Raw genomic sequence first — 20,945 nt, 5'->3', positions numbered from 1 at the left:
ACATTGTGATTTTTTTCGTAGTTATGTTTATGCCTTTATTTTTCCAGTCAAATGTTTGCGTGAATAGCTTTGGTGATAATTAATGATCTTCTTGCCTGCCTCTTTGCCGGATTTGTATTTTGCCACTATATTCATGCAATCTCAATGTAGTGGTTCCTTATTTTAAAGTGGTTTTGATATTCTTTTTAGTTTTTTAAGACCATGGGTTGTGATGTGGAAGTTCGGATGACTGATTCACTTTCTACTGAATAAAATGCATTTGCATAGTCAATAAAATCCATGCACAAATGGTATTTGGTACAAATTTGTCTTCAACAGGGTCTGGTAGTATTGTATTTTTTCCATGGCTGAAAATAAATCCTATCCTTAAATATTGCATGGTCATGTGAAGTGAATGGTTGATGATATAGTCAAAACATATCAATACAATTCATTATATGATATAATTCAATCACTTGACAATTAAGTGAAGGCTAAAAAGTTTAACTCAAAATATATATTTTAAAAAACTAAGTAGAAGTACACCACGTTTTCAAAACAAAATAAAACTATTGTAGAAGAGACACAACTGTAAAATAGAGCAGCACATGCATAACTAAAGCAATTATTGACGGTGCGTTGTGATCGATTGATCAAATAATTGTCAAACGAGAGCAGGCGGGAGTGACGAACTGAATTTGATAATGCAATGCATCATACAAATGTGCCTGAAAAACAAAGATTTCCATCAGTGCCTCGTGCCAACTGCGGACTGAAACTCATTCCGCTGAACCGTTTTCTGTCAGAAACGTGGGCACTGGCAAACAAGACGGAAAGGCGGAAATTTGCTTCAAGAAGTGTAGAGAGTTACATTTGCTTGGAATCACACCGAGAAACTGCAGTAGGAATACGTGGATTAGGCATGAAACACAAACTAGACATGACATCGGCTGCTGAGGAAAGTGACTTTGGATCGGACGATAACCAAAGGACGAGATTGAATGGTGGGAAAAAGACGGAGCTGGCCCAGGAGGATGACTGCTGTGGAGATGGAGCAATGAAAGGAAATCGCATGCAGAACTTAGATGGGTTGTAGCATTCCAGGACTGTAAAGTTTGGCAAGAGCATGGAAATATCTCCATCCAGCAGTGAATGGAACAAGGCTGGTGATGATAGCATTTATCACGTGTGTCCCAAACGCAGTGTGGTGACAATATGTGGCTGCAATAAAAAAAAAGATATTAATATTACACGGAATGGCACCGTCAGTTTTCAACTATGTAACAATGCAGTATTGTAATTCAAAATTAAAACCTTCGAACCTATTTCAATTGACCTCTTCGCGTATCCTACCTTATAATCTGTGGTGGATTAGAAATAGGCTGAGATGGCACAGGAACTTCAGTGTTCAACATGAAGGTATGGCAGGGGACCATGGAAATGGCAAGGGACAGAACCAACAATTTTGCGTATTACTTTGCCCGGACCAGATGCATTTAAATACAGGGAAGTGGGTGGGGGGGGGAGATAAACTTGTCATTTTTTGAAGCCTTTTTCCAGCAATTACCTGTCAGCTTTCAAATATCTATGGTTGAGAAGCAAAGTCCAAAATCCGTTGGTTGTGAGGGCCTGAAAGAAGCCTGCTCCTGGGCTGGTGATGACTTGTCAGTCACTCAAAAGTCTTCTGTGCTTGAACAATGGCAAATCGTGGCGCTTTGTCCTTCTTATCTTAAGCAATATACGAATTGGATACCAATCGCACATTACGCAGAACTTATTCGGTTCACAAATTGTTCCTAGTTGCAAGCAATTTGCATGCTAATCTCATGTTGCACGCCACAAATATGTTTGAAAGAAAATCATCGCTTGCTGGAAAAAAATGTACAGCATATTTTATGTTGTGCACAAATTGCACGATGTGTGCAGCCGGTGAAAGTCAGACGTTTCCATGCAAATCATATGTTACATACTAATCCCTAGGCAAATCACATGTTGCATGGAAGCTTTACAGAAATTGAAATGGCAAACCGTCTGCAAGTTTTAACGCAAATTGCACGTAGCTTTAGCAAATTGGCTGTAAAATTTTCATGCGCACAAATTTTAGAATGCACAAGTGGCACACATTGCGATGCAAACGTTTAAAATATTGGGGTGCGATTCCCATCTTGCAGTTAAGTATGCATGCATGATCAACTTCTTATGCACCATAAGTAAAGCTGTTTAATGCAGGGATTACTACTCAATGGCATTTTTTACCAGGAGTTCACACAAAAAACGAACGTTCAGACTTCCATGTGATTGCAGATCGCCAGTCAGGTGCAGCTCCCGGCATGGCTGTTAAAGTGGGCATAACCCAGTGCTTCTAAACCTGGGGTGCACGCACACACTGGGGGTGCGAGATGCCCTTTCTGGGGGTGCGAGACGTGGCCAGATTTTTTCAGAAGGTAAATCATCGAAACACAAATTAAGCATGGGCACCTAAGTACAACTACTTTGTTTAATCAATCCTATGCATGTATTAACATAACTATATATATTTTACGATTGAGAACCAAAGGGGTGCAAGGCTGCAGTAAAGGTTAAGAATCACTGGCATAAAGAATGCGATTTGTGGGCATGCAGAGAAGAGAGTTTGCATACCTAGCAGATTCTAAAACCTGCCGGCGAAGCCGAGGTGTGTCTCACAAGCGCCATGGGGCAACACACGAGCAAAAGCCACCGTTATAGCTGCCTCTTTGACTCGCACTCAATCCTCCTTCCTGGCCGCCGTGCCTCCCCCACAGTGTGTGTCATTGCGACCACTTGTAGCAGCTGTCAAGGTGGTTCAGCAGCGTCGACAATCGTGCCAGCAGCAGTAGAAGGGCACAGCGAGTGGGATGCCACTGCACGCTCGGCTTTGCAGGGCAATGGGGTTTTTATTATTATATCAAATTCTGCATGGTATTGCGTCAAACAACCAATTTTGAAACCTTAGCTGTCACTCGCAGGGTCATCACTGATATGAATAGCTGGAAATGGGAAGATAATATTGGGGTAACTCATAAATCGCTTCCCCCTCCGCCCTACCGCAGCCCTGTCTTAGTCGATCTGAACCATACCAACTGGGCATTGACTAATACATTAAAACATGTTTTGCCTGTTTCAACACGTTCATTTACAATAATAATAAAGCAATGTTTTATATATTTTAGTGATGTAACCTCTCGCACAATTGTATGCATGATCCAGAGCGTGGCGTGACAGACTTGTAAATTACACACATCGATTTAAACATACTGTATATATATACCACCCGCCGCAACACGTTTCCCTGGCAGTCGGGTTCAACTCTGGACTCCCTGCCACGGGGCACATCTCCACCACATGCCGATGTCAACAACAACACCGCGTCATCGGGGTTGGGTGTGAGGCCCGCCCACAGAAACTGACTGGGCTGTTGCTAGGGCAGTGCAAATGTGTATCGCTGGGCCACTGTTGAGTCACGTATGGGAATGTTTAACGCGTTGTGCGGTGAATTGCGGCATCGCGCTTAGACTGAGAAAGCAAACTGCAGGCGAAATTGTGTCACGAAGCGCGCGTTTGGTGCAAAAATCTGTTATACTGGTAGGAACCACCTGGTTCCACCAGCCCACAGGGGAGTATTGTGTCCGTCCGTCCGTCGTGCATCCAAAAATGGGAGGGGTGGGGCTGGGTGGAGAGGGGAGGGTGGGGAGGGGCTGGGTGGGGTTGGGTGGGGGGTGGGAGGGCTGGGGCTGAGTGGGGAGGGGCTGGTCACCCCGTGGTGCCCTTATAAAACTCAACGTTTAACCTACTCACGCCGGCTTGAGCCCGCCTTCACAGTCGGGCATATTTGCGGAATACACCACGCCGCCGTTAACCCTGGCCATTGACCGAGCAACCCAACGTTCCTATCAGCTCCCTCCGCAGGAATGTGTTTTACAGAATGGATGACGTACGTTATCGGAATGGGAAAGGGTTAACTGTTGACACGCACCTGCTGGCAGCTTGTCGCGCGCACATCAGGTTCCACTTTTACTATCAACTCGTTGCAAATGCCAGATTTAAAGCGGAGACTTATGTATGTATTTGGAGAAACTACCTCATCCAGCACTTCATGAGGTAGTTGTTAATTTTCTTATCCGCATAAAAATAAACTTAAAATTAATAAAAGTAAAATAAAAATCACGACGTTTCGGAGGCAACACAAGCTTCCGTCTTCAGGTGGAACCGTCACAGCACGATTGCTGTAACAAGCCTCTTTACTTGATACAGCAATCGTGCTGTGACGGTTCCACCTGAAGACGGAAGCTTGTGTTGCCTCCGAAACGTCGTGATTTTTATTTTACTTTTATTAATTTTAATTTTATTTTTTACCTACGTGACTTAACCGAAAAAACCTAAAGTATGAATCCTTGCAGTCACGAAAGCTTCAAATCTAGAATGACATTTCAAGTTTCATGCAAAACCATTGAAACTCCTACTCGTAATAGGTTTTGTCGATTACTGTATGGTAGAGTATTTTGGTTTGAATTTTACAAGACATCAGCAAACATATTTTACCACAGTGAATATGGTTAGGTTACCAATGGCATTAGTTTACAATCAAACAGTTGGGTGTATACAATAAATCATATTTAACATCCTTCTGTCAACCCACTGCCTGGATGAAAGTCTCCCGATAGCGTGCCACTCATGGGGTTTTACAAAACTTCATTCTGCTGTTTGATTCGTGTTAGCCGTGGCCGGTAATTGAGCTTAGGTTGCTGGGTTCGTGGTGGAAACCACGTGAATCACTGCGCCATCTATCCTCCCCACGTGTGTTCATTTCTACACATATGTTAGAGTGTTACAGCAGTCATTTGTTTATATATACACACATATAACAATACACTTCATCTTTTTTTATTTTTATGTAAATTGATGCACAGAAGACGAGTACACTAAACGTGTCTACTGTTTTAACAGGGTATACAGCCTTATTGCAGCTGTAGTGCTGCTGTACTGTATGTGCACATTTCATTTGTAAGAAAATCTGCAAGACAGACGTCATAGCAGGTCCCTTCTGATTCAGGCAGTGGTAACCAAGGGGAAGGGCTGCATTAATAAAAAGCCTTAACCTCCGGCTGCAAATGGACCCATACACAATGCATGTGGAGGGAAAGAACTGTCCATACCGGTCCAGAATGACCATTGTGCAGAGTCCATAAAATCAGTTTCTCACATCGCTCATTGTTGCTATCACGGATAACAAAAAAAAGCATTAGCAGATGTAAACAGCGGCATGACATAGAGTGCATGCGGTGTGTAAACAACACTGTCCTATGGCAACATTTTCATTTCGGTTTAAAATGCTGGTCGTGCAAATTTGTATTTATTTTCGTGATGTATGGCTTCCACAAACCGAGCGCGCTGTGTAATTACGGTATCGCTAGAAATGTCGTACTCCGGTGGGTTTACGGAACGCCAGCCAGCCCCACATGCTGGGCTCTAGCCAGCAGCTATATATTTATTGTTGTCAGTTACCAGTCTGTACAGTAACGATGAAAAACAAATGGAAGATAGATTGGACACATTACGTATGGCCAATAAGAAACGCATTTGTGATTTTTTTTTACAAATAAAAATATTTTCAAAGGTAAAGGTGCAACCCTGCAATTTATTGGTCATGCCGCTGCTGGCAAAAAAGGGCCTCTTGCCGAGAAAATGTCCACGCAAGCAAAAGCATGGTTGCTGCTGTGTCAAAATGTGTTCTTCACCAGTGCAGTGTAGTGTGGTCAAATAACCGCCTGCCGCCCGCACGGCATGGGCAGTCACCCATCCAGCAGTGGATTGACGTGGAGTTGTATTTGGTCATGTGTGCAATCACCTTGACATATGCACGGGAACTGGTGAAGCTATATTTCTTTCGACAGCATGGCTTCAGATTTGGGGCTACAGAGATGTGTTTAGCAAAATTGAGACATTGTTGTTGTTGGTTATCGGGATGAAATGAAAATCCCAGTGCTCATAATGATCCGTGTCTTCTGTGCAATGGCAACAAAAAATAGGCAAGTCATTTTTTGCATTAAAAAGTATCTGGCTTTCATCGATTTATCTCTATTTACCAGAGTAACAAATGATATGTACAGTCGCTCCCGCGGGCAGGTTGGTTTTAGCAAACAAATTTGTCATGGGCAGACACGCCTTTAAAAAAAAAACATGCGAAGCGTGAATTACACAACTTTTGGTGCTCGCAGATCCACGGTTGCTCAGCTGGAACGCTGGACAGCATGCACAATGCTCAGCCAGTAGGTGAAGTCAGTTTTCCACGTGTTCCATCCTTTGCAGGGAAGCCGTTTGTTTTTATTTACAAACACACAGTCAACCTTTAGAAGAGGAAGAAAACACCCCACACACTGGGAACTTTCACTTTGTAAATAAAGTTCAAGGCAAGGGGATAACACGGAAACGGTGTCAATTTATTGAAAATGCAGTATTTGTTCTTTCGCTCTGTGAAGTTGTGCCTGTGCTCTTTTGTAGAGCCTCGTGGTGACATCTTCGTCCAGATTTTGTTTGGATAAAAGGCCATGCGTTAGGACACTCAAGGATGGTTCGCCCTCCACGTCTCTCCAATAAACACATTTTGCTATTGCACATCATTAAAAAAAGTATTTTATGACACAATATCCAATGTGCAGCGCATGATCATCATCACCATCCCTATCGGCCGTGATGAACCCAGTGATAGATTAACCCCCCCCAAGCTATTGTGAGAGAGCTATTGCTAGTTCAGATTTGTGGGTTTGTAGTTCAGGTTTATGGGTTCATAACCTAGGTTTGTGGGTTCGTAGTCAGAGTTTGAGGATTCTCAGTCTGCTTTTGTGGGGTACGTGTCTCTGGGTGTAGGGTGTTCATGGTGCAGTGTGCTGGTACGACCTTTTGTTGATGTGGAGTGAACCATGAACACCACCTAATAAGGAAGTATTTTGCGGTTTTCAGAATTTGGCAAAATATGCATTTTATAATCTACGTTATATATTTTGAATTGTTGCGTGTAACTTGCATTGTATTGAAGTTCTCTGTGACAATTTTAGTGCGAAGGGTGCTATATTCAATAAAGTTTGATTGATTGTGATGCAACACATCGTCAATCCCCTGCCGCTCCGTCTTGACCACTAGCCATCATCCATGCTCGTGACATGTGCTACCAATGCCAACTTACTTTTCTTCAATACGACGTTCTTAATTTGAATCTGCTGTGTTATTCAAGCATGTGCCTTCTTGTCCCAGTGTCATTCCAAACATGCACCTCTCCACGCTGTTTTGCACACATATCAGATTTTGTTCCATTGTTTTGGTCAATGTCCATATTTCTGTTCCATATGTCATAGCAGGTAATACACAATGATGAAAAACGTGTTCCCATAGGCACGTCGGTATATTGCATATCGTTACGAACGTTTTAATTAAATGTATTACACGCATACATTATGCTGTTAAATTTTATTACAATAATGTTTTTTTAATTGCAAACAAAGCATGTCAATAAAACAAAAGTAACAAGGGCAGTTGGGAAGGTTGTTTGAAGCTGACAAAGGTTTATTTTTTATGCTCTAAACTGCCTACCAGGGCAGGCTGTTTTTTTAAATCCCCCCCCCCCGCCCCAGAATAATAAATTATTAATACGCAGAGGAGAGAGAAAATGGAACAAAGGCAAAGAATGCATTCTCTCTTTGAGGAAATCAATAGGTTTGTCTGCTTAGTTGTTTTAGGTGGCACTGTTCCATACAGAAATAATCAAGAGAGGTTACCAAAACCTGATGTTTATGCCTTTGAGTCAGGGTGCACATTTGGTTACACACCGCATTTTCTCGCATCGCCTTAATATCTTTACACGGTGGAATCTGCGTACAAATGATGCTGCGCTGTCTATTAGATGCACAAAACACGGCCGCGGATTTTCTGAATTTTGCCAAGGAGAGAACTCGACCCAACCCAATTTATTCCCTGCGGTGTGCGCATGAAGGACACGGCGCGAGACAGCCGTGGCCTTTTGTATTCGCATTTCATTCGTCAGAGGTACGGCTATTCCCAGATCACACATCACGACCATATCAAAACCATACATCAGAACTTAATGGCCTCCATAATGCACCGCACGGGTCTCTCTCGCTCAGCTCGGCTCGCTCGATCGGCGCTGCTTGCTTGCTGCAAGCTTGCTGCTGCTGCCCAAATGCACCCCCGTGGTATTGTGTCCACGCACCGTCTGCAAGTACAGCCTCGATTCCAGCAGATGGCGATAGCTGCACGCGGTCGCTTGGCCCACACTTTTGGTCGAGGTCGATTTTCACGCGTGGCACATACATTTAATCGTAGCGTAGCATCGTGAACATTTGTCGGGACTGAAGAAAGCGTAGCGCGTCCACAAGCCAAGCCATTTTGTTTCCTCTTCTCGCAATTGATGTTTAAAAAAAAAAACGCGATCAAAAAAATAGTAAATAAAAATGTTTCCGCCCGGTTTCGAACCGGGGACCTTTCGCGTGTGAGGCGAACGTGATAACCACTACACTACGGAAACTTGCCGTGGCTGAGCTTGAGAGGAGACGTCCTTTATATGGAAGCCCATCGTTGTTATCGATGTTGTTGACTGTTGGGACATCGCTCCGACCAACAACATCGATTCTAGATTTTAAGCTTTCGTGACTGCAAGGATTCATACTCTTAGGTTTTTTCGGTAAAGTCACGACGCAGGCGACACTCGTTGGGTTGCATTGGCGCACAGGCAACGAAGAGCACCACGCTTACCAACATTCGTGACTTACCCTCGTGGCTCTTAAAAAAAAGGAAGGAAACAAAACGACATAATAGGCGACGTTTCGCGCAATGACCCAACGGCAACATGTGTTCGAGACGTCCACTATTTTATGTATGATGTTTAACGATAAGTTCAAAACATAGGCTTTCGCGGCCAATATTATCCATAATATATTTTTTTGGGTTAGGTCGTGTAAATATATAAATGTGTCGTTAAACCCGCCACCACCCGACACAGCCAATTAGGGGTTTGTCACGTAAACAGAACGTGCCCATTCGTTACTAGTACAGCACACCGGTTATGTGTTGGAGAATAAACCCACAACATTTACAATTCGAGTCCGACGTTTCGCCAGTAAGGGACCGTCCATAAATGACGTCACGCACCTAGGGGGAGGGGGGGAGTCAGACATTTGTGACAAGGGGGGGGGGGTTGAGAAATGTGACGTCACATCAAAATGCACAACTTTAAATAAATATAGAATCGTTATAACAACACTAATTGTTATAACAACACTCCGACAACATCAGAGTGCAGCGCCAAATTAAATACGCACTTCAATGACAATAGTTTAAAGCAATTTGAAGCACGTTTTATTTTCAAAATGGAAATATGTTTTTTTTGGGGGGGCAGAGCTTTGTGACGTCATATTTGAGGGGGGGGGTCTGACTTTTTGTGACGAGGGGGGGGGGGGTCAAAAATTGTCCAATATCTCGTGACATCATTTATGGACGGCCCCTAAATACACATTTACAATTTGAATACAATCCACAACATTTACAATTTGAGTACAATTTGCGTACAAATTGTAAATCGTGACTAATTGGCACGTTTTGTTAAAGTGACACACTTTTAAAACCTTCCTTGTTGATGAGAACACTGTTCGTTAATCGCAGTATAGAAGGCCGATTGAATAAGCAATGTTGAGCGGGATAATTCTAATTATTTATGAATTTCAATGCAGACCACGTGTTATACGTCTTCTTAAATTAACCCGTCGTGTTGATTATTAGACGTGTAGATATGTAATAATCGTGATTGGAATTTAAACAAAAGATAAGTAATGTCTCCGTAATATATAGTGTCTCTCCACATTTAAAAATAATAGTAGAAATCTTTTACACATCCCTACTGCCTTCTGGGAGTGGATAATTTCAGCGGCATCGATTTAGTAGAAGGAGACTCAGGATCAGTTTCGACAGCCAGTGTCTCAGCAGCAGCAGTCAGGCTCGCTTGAATCAATGCTGCTGGTGATGTGCCTAATGTTATCGGCACGGCTGTTCCTCTTTAAGATACGAGTCGTTGTTCGACAAAAACTTAGATAGTAATCCATAACTCAAAATAGCGAGCATCATTGCGGGGAATATCGCTAAATAGATTGGCAGACAATATACTCGACAATGAGCAGTGTAGTATGGAAATGCTTATTGTTGTTAATCCGCTCATGGATGAATGCTCGTTGTTGGTGGTTGGACTATACTTCACCACACTGGTGCAGGAGGGGGAGGAGGGCCCGGGGACTGATTCAGATGCCGCCAGCCACTGATGTTAGTCGTTGCCGGGAATCGAACTCAAGTCGCCGGGTTCATAGCCCAAGTGGACGAAATCCACAGAGCCACAGCTCCACCTGGATATGCTTATTTAATTGGAATCCAGCGGCACAGCAGAATGATTGTAATTAAGAATAATTGTAATTAACAAGGATCGTGATTAGGGTACACGTGGCTGTGGTTTTATGCTTCGAGATGTTGCCACACAATGGGTGGTAAACGAGCGATCTTTTCACTCACCACAGATGCCCGGTTAATAATATTTGGTTTGAATTTGGATGATAAACACGATTCGCACCACCGATTAGCACGGTTGGCAAAATTCCACATACAGTGGTTCTCAACCGGGGGTACGCAGACCCCTGGGGGACGTGGAAATGTCCCAGGGGGTACATGAGGTCATTTATACTGGTAGGAACCTCCTGGTTACACCAGCCCACAGGGGATTATTGTGTCCGTCCGTCCGTCCGTCGAGAAGAGAGGGGCTGGGTGGGGGTGGGAGGCGTCGGGGGCTGGTCACCCCGTGGTGCCCTTATAAAACTCAACATTTAACCTACTCACGCCGGCTTGTGCCCACCCTCACAGTCGGGCATATTTGCGGAATACAGCACGCCGCCGTTGACCCTGCTCATTGACCGAGCAACCCAACGTTCCTACCAGCTCCCTCCGCAGGAATGTGTTTAATGTTGTTAAATTATTGCATGCGTGAGAGTCGTTGGTGAATAATCACGTATGAAAATCTGCCAAGATAAAACAACTCGGATAAAATGTTAATCCATATGGTCACCTCGAACGATATTAAATACCTTTCCAAACTCATTGATCGCAAACAATGTGGTTTCCAAGGGTAGCCAGCGAGCGCAGACAAATTACGCCGTGCATGAAGAGCCTCCTTTTAAATGTTTTTATTCGCTTGCGAGGGGTTAAAATATTGATTCTTTTAGTCATACATTTATTTTTCTAAATCATGTTGGGTCAGGCAAAGGGGTCTTGTCGGGTTGAAAAGAAATTAAGCAAGGGGGTACAAGTAACCAAATGAGGTTGAGAAGCACTGCATACACACATATTTACGATGATCGGTTTGACTAATTACTGCAAACTACCGCAAATACGCCGCAAAGAACCCAAAGGAACCCCCCCCCAACTCACCCACAGCCGCCCCCTCTCACCCTTCCCTAGCCCCCCCCTCCCGCCAAGTTTAATTGGCCATGGTTGCATGTCAATTGTCTCAAAATCTCACAAATTGAAAATTGCCCGTTTTAACTCCACGCTGTGAATTAATGTTGAAGTAGGTAATTAAAGCCGATGGAAACCAGCCTAGTTTATTGTACTGCACATGAAATAACACAAGACCCCACCTTGCCAATTAAAGCACATTCAATCGCATTAGATGTCAGCAGATCGTATCTCATTGGGTGTTATGATCCCAAGTCAGCATCTCAATGGGTGGTATCAGAAGCGAGAATCTCAATGGATGTGACCGGGTTAAATTATCTCAATGGGGGTTCTCGGCGGGTGGAATCTCGATGGGAATCACCTGGTCATATGATCTCAATGGGGGGGTTATGATCAGCTGGTAGAATCCCAATGTGTGCGACCGGGTTAAATGATCTCAATGGGTGCGACCGGGTTAAATGATCTCAATGGGGGGTTATAATCAGCAGGCAGAATCTCAATGGGTGCGTCTGGGTTAAATTATCTCAAGGGGGAGTAGGGGGTGGGCGTATAATCCTCAGCAGGTATAATTGTCACCGGGAGTCACTTGGGACAACTCAAATATATAAAAGCGCTTGCCCCGTGACCCTGGCAAGTTGACCCCGGAAGCACGTGCTCGCAACCCGGAAGTAACGACCTCTGTTTTCATGCTGCCCTTCACCGGCATCCCGGCCATGCGACGGCGCAAGTAAGCATCGTTCTGTGCCACCACCACCATCATCATCCTCATCCTCCTCGCTTCATGTCCGTGCTCGTCGCTGGTGCTAGGGACTGGCTGCGTGGTGATGGTGATGGTGTTGGCGGTCGCTTGCTTTTGGTGTTCATTACCCGCCACCCTCTTATTCCCGCGCGCGCCACCGTGGCCGCAGGAGCTTTGTGTTGCACGGAATTGTTTTACGGGTGAAGCGGAGTTTTTATTTATTTGTTCTTGTCCCGCATGGATATTGTTCTGTCCCCCCCCCCCCCCCCCCTGGCTTGTCCCCTCTTGTGCAGGTCTCTCATTTCGGTGTTTTGTTTGCATCGTTTCTCTGGGTATGCCTCCGTCCAAAATCTGCCGGGTATATATCCGTTCCCTTGGGCATGTGGCGTCTCGTCCCGTATCTCCCTGAACGCTTCTTCCCATGCCTTCCGCAGGGCAAGTCGCGTACCTGCCAGTACAGAAATACTGCCGACTTTATTTGCCGATGATGCGCTTGGCAGTGGTGTCCACGCGCACATAACGGAACACAACACTGTAAATAACAGTGCCCTAAAGCGGATGGCTATAATAGTCGATGGTTTGGGCCGTGACCCTTCATAGCGCAAATATACTGCAATTACCATTTATTGGTTGTCACAGACGTATCAATCATTGACGGCAATTGTAATTGCGCACCCAATTTTTTAAAAATAAAAGAATCCGCCGCCACTCTTGAAACGCGATGCCGCAACCAATCGGAGGCGCTCGCTCTGACCGTAAACCGTTGGATCCCTGACCCATAGACTCGCACAGAGACCCATAGACTCGCACAGAGACCCATAGACTCGCACAGAGACCCATAGACTCCCCACTCCCTGTGTACCCCCCCCCCCCCCCCATTCTATGGTTATGGCACGGTGACAAATCGGAATATATGTTGGAGGAATCCGATGAGCTATAAAGCTCTTCCACAGATGTCCAGTAAACGTGGTCATTACTGTATCCTCTGCGTCTCAATACCAACTCTCATTGGCAGAACTAAAATTTTCCCCCTCTCACTATTGCCCAAAGGGGTGGTTTGGTGTTGAACAGAGAAGGGGGGCACGGTGTGTGAAAGAGTGGCCAGCTTGTGTTTAAATTGAGTGCTGGCACCCACGGTGTGATGTTCTTATGCAATCCATGTAGCTTTCTTTTATATAAACTCCGAAGAAGATGTGGCCATACGGCACTGCGCGGCTGCACCGGCTGTGTTTACGAAGGGCCCACGCCTGAGGGGGTGACGTGCCATATTTCTACCAGGTGGCAATCGGGCGGACGTGTGACTTTACGACTTTATTATAATTTCTGTTGGGATTTTAAGAGCAGCTGTGGTACAAAACATGAACATAGATCTGCTGGGTTTGCTAATGTGAAACTCCTAAATTGTGTGCTTCAAGGAATACTCGTGTTGTGATTAAATTGATTGTAGCTTATTATACACCATATTGAACACGTGGTCTTCTTGATGCGACTAAGAACGCGTTGTTTTACTGCTGTTTTCAAGATCCTTTTCAACGAAGCCTTCTTTAATGTAAGATTCCCATCTTTATACAGGTATGGTGACCAGTCTGTGTGCAATTATTCTTACCATCCCCTTTGTACTGCTTGTGGAGATACCAATCCATGATATAATTTTTTTCAAGATAGCAGATTGGTAAATGAAATGTGGTGCAATAAAAATTGTAATAAATGGTTAAGCCGCTGCTGTGTGAAGGACTTGCCACACCATATTGGTTGTGGGTTTGGCCTTCACTGTTCTGTTGGTTTGATGTTAGCCGTGGCTGGGCATTGAACTTGTGTTCATGGTGTGAAACTGCTGGACTTACCCACTCCTTAATGCAGTAAACTCAGAACAACAATTGGCAGCCAACATTCTTTTCTGTTTTGCATGGTCTGAATTCCTGATTAAATGTACTTTCAACTACAAAAATAATGTTCATATGAATGTTTATTTCATACAACGTGGTCATTTATTTTAAAAAATTCAGAACCTAATTAAATGCATTTTTAAGCACTAATGCAGTGGTGGGCGTACGTGTGGTTTTTCACTTTTTTTTTAATCTCAACTTGGTGTGCCCAGCAATGGACCTATTCACCATCGTAATGCTGTGTATATACGCCACATCCCTCGTGGTGTTTGAGATACTTTCCTGTTGCTCCAGTTTTGAGCCTTAATTCTCGGGCACGATGACAGATCCGCACACCGAAGCCCCGCAGTATTGTCATGCAGCTCACGCGTGTTTTTGATGTCACGGGCGATGGCTCTTGGGCTCGTGTGCCGTTATTATTCGCAAATGCACTCTGCCCAAAGGCTTGCCGTCACGCGGACTCGGCTGTTCGCGAGATGATGATGATGCTGCTTTCCGGTTTTTTTGGCTGCTGTCCAAGTTCCATCCCTCCCAGGGGAGCCAATTACTGGCAACGGTGGATGTCGAGTCGACCGCATTGCTTCTGTTTCCAGGGTGCCACACAATCCACAGCCCAATACTGGGTGGCGATAACATTCGTTTGTCAGCCGGCGCATGTTTGAAAAGGTTTGGCACCGGTGAGCGTGATTTGTGGTTTGGTCATGGACAAAGATTTTTTTTTCTTTTTGTTTTGTTAAATATTTCCAGCGAACATTTGATTTTAAACTTGTGTGACAAGCAGTGCATTTTCAAAGGTTGACCTTTGCACATTACAACAGATGTACACAACTGCAGCGTGAAATTAAATTGTTTGCGAGAAACCGTTACCAGGAGGATACGCCGATGTTTTGTTTTTGCACTGTTTCATTACTGCTGCTTAATTCTCTCACTGCTGTTGTGTGGTTTTATAACATCTTTATTGACAAAGGTGTCAAATTTTAGACTGCTGGATAGCCATGGATGGTGTGATCAGGGTTTGTGTGAGGTTGTTGATAGATTTAAAAATAATACAAATTTACAGCATTTTTATTTTGTAGACACTAACGGCAAGCACGAAATATTTACAATTTACAGCTTTTATGCACCCTGCGTATAGTACTTTTGTTGCTTTTTTTCGAAGCGTACAATATATTGCATATTTATGCAATATGTACGTACATTTTTATTGGGCTTTTCACATCTGGCACTGACAGGAGCGCACTCGGTGTACGGGTGGGAAGGGGGGGGACATGTACAATGTACATTATAATATGTATCCTAAGTATTCATGACATTTGTATTTATACACCGTGTTCAATATTGCCTTGCGTCTGTTTTTGATCCAAAACGGACGTCCCTTCCAGCTTGGCAAGGGGAGAGGTTTCTGCCTAACAGTTGTGCTCGAATTGAAAATTATTTACTTTAATTGCAATTAAGTCTCCACCTGGAACATGACACACACGACCAGAGGTCTACTAATATGAATCACATCGTGGGGTTTGTTTATTTGTCTATTAATTATTTGATTAATATCCATTGTTCATTATCAAGGGGCAGAGGTTGCATTCGCAATGGGAGGGGGGGGATACAATGCACCGAGCCAGGCGGTAATTGTAAGGTGCAGCCCTGCAACTGCTTGCTGTAGCCACTGTTGGCAGAAGGACCTCCACTGGAGGGAGCTCTTTGGAACCCCTCCTGGATGTTATTTTGGCCTGTTCATCTACACTGGCCAGACGCCTTTTCGAAGAGGTGAGGGTACCCACACTTCATCTCACCGTGCGTGAAATGCCATTTTTTTTTTTTAAATAGACCCACCCAATGTTTCAACTGCCGAGGTACAATCGTTGTGACATCGCAACCAAAGCATTGTACTAGGTGCAGTGTTTGCAGCTTTGCGTTTTTTTAATTACTGATCATAATAAAGGACACGTGTGCACTCGTTTTGTGTCTTCTCTGGATAGAAATCTGTGCTTGGTGTGATTTTGTTTTTTTGCAATGGTTCTTGGAAAGATTAAAATAGTGCAAGATTTTTGCTCACCTCCACGAGCAGCCAGGTGTTTGTCTCATGAGGTTTTCTTGCTACCTTGTAAATTAATGTGGGATGGAAATGATAAATGTCTTCTGAAATACAACACCTTAAATTGCCGCGCGATGCGAAATCGTCTCCGATTTTTTGTTTTCCTGTTTATTAGCCGTGTACTGCATAGCTGTTACAGCATTGATCTCGATTACATTGCCTTAAATTTATTTCTTGATCAGGCTAGACTTCAGACTTATCCCATGGTCGGTGAAGTCAATGCTGTGGATGTCAGTCGTCTGAGCACCGCTTGGTGAGAATTGCTGTTAGATGTTCCACTAGCTGCCTTTTAGCAATCTACATTTCTCTCACGCCTAGTAGAAGAAACCAAACCTCAACCCGCTGACATGCCAGTGCAGTAAGGGAGGATCTATTTTGTTAAGAGATGAGATTGTGTGCTTGGAAATGTGTCATTATGCATAGGTATATCTGCTTAAACAGGTACCCGTTTAGGCCAACACAATTGTGTTCGAAGACGTGGTCATGTTGTAATGTTATGTTTTTGTTTACTTAAGATTTTTTTTGTATTTGTTGCAGGGCTTTTGCACAATAATATAAAGGTGATTGCCATTGTACAGCTGTGTGGAAGATCTAATTAGAAATTTGTAAGTGTTTTGTAAACAGTCCTAAAAGGAAAGGATGACATAATTTATTATCCTGAAGTAAGCAATAGTCTTTGACTATGGAACAAATTATTGCTTTAAAATACAAGTTGTTTGTTATGTGCCATGAAGGACCATTGGCCAAAATGCCACCTATTTTCCATTTCTTTTTTTAAAGACCAGTGTAATTTAATGTGTCGTTTTGATTAATTGTTACCAAGTTTGTTTTCACGTCATTCTGTTTGTCACGTTTCCCCATTTGTCTACATTTTTGTAATTGTGCAACCCAATGTATTTCAGTACAATAAAGAATGTTTTTTCACTTGATCTTCAAGTAATTGTTTCATCCTTTGTTTTTAAGTGTGCATATTTAGCTTAATTTACTTTTAAGTTTTAAACTAAACCATACATTTGGCTTGACCATTGTTCCTTTTTTGAGAGGTCATTATTTGCCTATTTCTCCACCCCTGCTTCTGATTGTATTGTCCTGATTTTTTTCCTATAATTACAATAAGTTCCCAATTTAGGTCTCCCTCCCTCCCTTTTACGTAATTTCACATTCATTGTTATTATTATTAACACCGTTACCTGATTTAGTGTCGCCTTAACCCCACACTCGCGTTGCGTGTCCATATTGTAAATTATACTGTATACTTAACACCTTTTTTTTTTATTTTTCAAGTACATGAGCACTGCAATAAGAACTCTACGTCTTCTTTAGCTAGGCATTCTGGGCTACAACTAACATGACGGTCATCGCGATTCGCTGCTCAATCTGCTGTTGGATGAAGGCCTCCCAAGTTGCCACGATTCCTCACTATTTAGCAATTTGTAGCACTCCATTTTAGATCCTGCACTGGCGCTACTCTTATATATCCATCTTTTTCAGTGGAAGTCCTCAGGCGCGTATCTAAAGCATGTACAGCATGTACTTTTGCACCGTACGTAGCCAACCGTGCTTATCGGAGGCGTTTACTCCTTGGCTCTCGCTTGATCATTCGCCTCGACCACTGGCCATCCATTCTAGTGATGTACCATGCTCAAGCCTACTTGGTTTAAGTAATTGTAACCAACGTGGTGTATTTTTTTAAAGTCACAAGCCTCCCCTTTTGTCTAAATGCTTCCTTGCACACTTCAGCTTTCATGGTCTTTTTTTATTTTTAATGTTTGATCCGTATGTTTTATAGCAGGTAGTAATTCCACACTGCATGTGGGGGTTGCCCCCTTCTCTTGATAGGAAATCCAATTTTTTTTTGGCAGAATCATCTGTTTTTGCATATGCATGGCATAACTGTGTAATAATTTCAGATTCCAATAATTATTAGAATTTTAAATGGCAGACAATGTCTTAACTCTCCACAAATTAAGTATCTTACATCGATTGACCACATGGCCTTCTGGGAGTGCATAATTTTAGCAAGCAAACTTTGGACCAGGTTCAACCACCAGTGTCTCATCAGCAGAGCCAGGCTTGCTTGAATCAATGCTGGTGAAAAGTATCTCCTTGCACAATCCATTGGCCAACCTTGTTTTGCTTATATAATTTATATTCTGCACAGCGACGCTTATGCTTTTGTATTGTATAATTTAGCGTCGACTAGGTACTCTTTATCGAGAGAATCCTTGGTTATAACAATTGGTCGATAACCAGCATTATTTCACGCAAGCATCTTCTAACGAGACACTTTACCAAAACGGGGGTCCAGAGTTTGCTTGTACTGAATCGATGCTGCTGATATGATGTACTCCCAGAATGCTGTGGCCAATTGGTTGTGTAAGGAAAAAAAGTGCAGGGACGGATAAATGAAGACTTATTTTCTGTTTCGTCTATTTTGTTCTGTGTATTGGCCAATGGTTAACAAAACATTGCCTGGCATGGATGTTTTAAAAAGGTTTTTCATGTCTGTGTAAAGAGGTTTAATTTTGGTTGCTTAAGCAATGTATTCTATATTGTTTATGAAGACAGTACAGTTGCACCTGTAAAATATTGATCGTCAAGCCAAAATGTTGCATTTCGTGAAATATAGAAGCTACATTGCAAACATTCAATGTGCAATGCTATCTGCTGTGCTCTATTTTTTTTGCTCTTAGAAGGTACAGCAGATCCAACCCCAATAATCTGGTGGTATAGTGGGGGACCATATCTTGGATTCCATATTCCGCGCGACTCTAATCCACAAAATATGCAGCTGATGAGGTTGGCGCGGCACACAAGTTGTTAATCCGCTGTGTGGATTATTGGAGAAGTTGAGCTGGTCCCGGAAGAGTTTCAGAAATCTGTTTTCGGTCTCCGCTCTCGCAGATTCCCAAATTATGCACATTTCAGGCCTTGATGAATTATTGGGAGTCCTACTGTGTACGTGTTCCATTCTCCAGCATCCTTGTCTTTGCCTGCAGACAATCTCAAGTATTATTATTCTTCTGTCCCACCCATGCGTGACGTACGATGGGTACTTGCGTTGTGCACAAAACGACGCTAGCGTTGTTGTGTCACGATGTGCCACTTGCCAAATGTTACCCAGAGGCCACCGAGCCACACGGACGGTCATGTTTTCTCTCGCATTTTGGTGAAGGAAAACTGCATCGTCCTTGTTTCTGTATTCTGGCTGCCATCCGTGGAGTTTATTATTATTAAACAGGCTGACAGCCCGTGGGGGGCTGATGATGAGAAAGGAAATAAGAGGCGTGCCAAATAAATAACTAAGCGACTGCTGCCATTGCCCTCTCCAGCAAAGCCTAGCGTGAACTGACAGGGTTAAACCCATAGGTACAGTAGGCATTCCCAATACTGTACGAACCTTTACATGTGAGCGGCAGGAGCAGCGTGCGAGTGGAGTGCTTGCTGTTCGCTGTTACACACGTACGCACGTGTAAAGCGCGTGCGCGCACGTAAGACCTTGCGCATGTAGCTGCCAGTCCAAGGTGTCGTGTGGGCATTATGTTGTTGGGCTCTGGGCTGCGCTAAATTTTTTTTGGCGAAAGTGCGTGGGGGGGGGGATCTTCCCCTGCAGCTCAACTCGTTCAGTCCTGTGACGACGACGGGCTCCTAGCGTCAACCCCGTTCTTTGTTTGCCGTGGGAAGCTTACGGGGCGAACAAGCCATTTTCTTCTGGTCAATTTGTGGCGGCACGGCTGAGATAATCTGTTATTTTTTTTTAATGCTTGCACCCTAAAGTCTCGCTTTTTTGTATGACCGGCAGTGGTTTTTTTGCTTGTGGGTTTTTTTGTACGAAGACTCCCCACTTGTTCGGCCAGCGTGCTTTCATTGTGGGTAAGACTGTGGCTTCCTTTTTGTTGAAAATTGTAATGGCAGTGAGATGGCAAATGTTATTGTCTCGTGCGATTTTTTTTATTGGTAGAGTTGTACGCTCTTGGTTGCGTTTAAGTGTGTATTAAAGGCATGATATCGGAAGCTGCTGTGATTTATTTTTTTCTTTGCTAGATTAAGCACTAATACTGTGACTTTATTGCTTCTGCGGGTATTTTTGTGCACCGTGTTTACATTGGCTCTTGCGTAAGATATTGCCAGCGCCAACACGCGTGGCATTTTGGTATCCAATTTTTAGTGTGCTGCTCCTGCTAACAGACTTTGCCAACCTCTCTGTTTTAATGTATGTTCTTTTGGGTATGGGGGTGGGATAAAGCTATTCCACCTGCTCTCTAGGTGGGTTTTTGTCGATTAATTAAAAAAATTATTGACTTGCAAATATTTGATCTTGTGACCAATATAGAGGAGATGAGATTTTTTTTCTTAGAAATTCTACAGCTAACTCGAGTGATTTGTAAGCTATTATCTACAGAACATCCATTTAAAATTTGCATTTTGTGATAAATATCTGCTCTTGTGGTGTTGTGACTTCCCTTTCTAATATTATTTGCATGTGGATGGTACAGTGAGACGGTGTACAGTACATCCTGGCCCTTGAGACATTTTTGGGGGCCCCAGATACATGTTAGCTCGGGGTGGGGGCATCTTGTAAATACACCTTTTACAATTTTGGTGCAATCTCATTTTAACACTCTCCCCTGGTACATTTCTCCCCCCACTCCCTCCGCTAGGTCTGCATGCGCCCCTTTGTTTATAACAATCGGTGGGCATCAATGTCTGTGACGTTACTACGAGA

At 43.5% G+C, this 20,945-nt stretch overlaps 1 protein-coding gene and 1 non-coding gene across 5 annotated transcripts in view; one reads left to right on the top strand and one right to left on the bottom strand.

Annotated features, from left to right (window-relative positions):
- Positions 1–8,463: 8,463 nt before the first annotated feature.
- On the bottom strand, positions 8,464–8,536 carry TRNAV-CAC (transfer RNA valine (anticodon CAC)). The gene has a single exon. It is a non-coding gene; the product is annotated as a tRNA-Val (tRNA).
- Positions 8,537–12,059: 3,523 nt separating this feature from the next.
- LOC144722736 (kelch-like protein 5) overlaps positions 12,060–20,945 on the top strand; it is a 64,125-nt gene continuing 55,239 nt past the window's right edge. The window contains exon 1 of one of the 4 annotated variants that reach the window (XM_078601093.1): positions 12,060–12,226. Coding sequence is in view for 2 of the 4 variants with exons in the window: in XM_078601094.1 (XP_078457220.1) it covers positions 12,186–12,226 (41 nt within the window). In the remaining 2 variants the exon portion in view is untranslated. The remainder of the gene's footprint in view (positions 12,227–20,945) is intronic. The other 3 variants (XM_078601091.1, XM_078601094.1, XM_078601095.1) reach the window with 3 other exon arrangements.

This window comes from Lampetra planeri, chromosome 15, assembly GCF_965212315.1.
Source record: "Lampetra planeri chromosome 15, kcLamPlan1.2.h2, whole genome shotgun sequence".
Taxonomy (NCBI): domain Eukaryota; kingdom Metazoa; phylum Chordata; class Hyperoartia; order Petromyzontiformes; family Petromyzontidae; genus Lampetra; species Lampetra planeri.
Note: the sequence above shows the minus strand (reverse complement) of the source record. Positions and strands in the feature narration are given on the sequence as shown.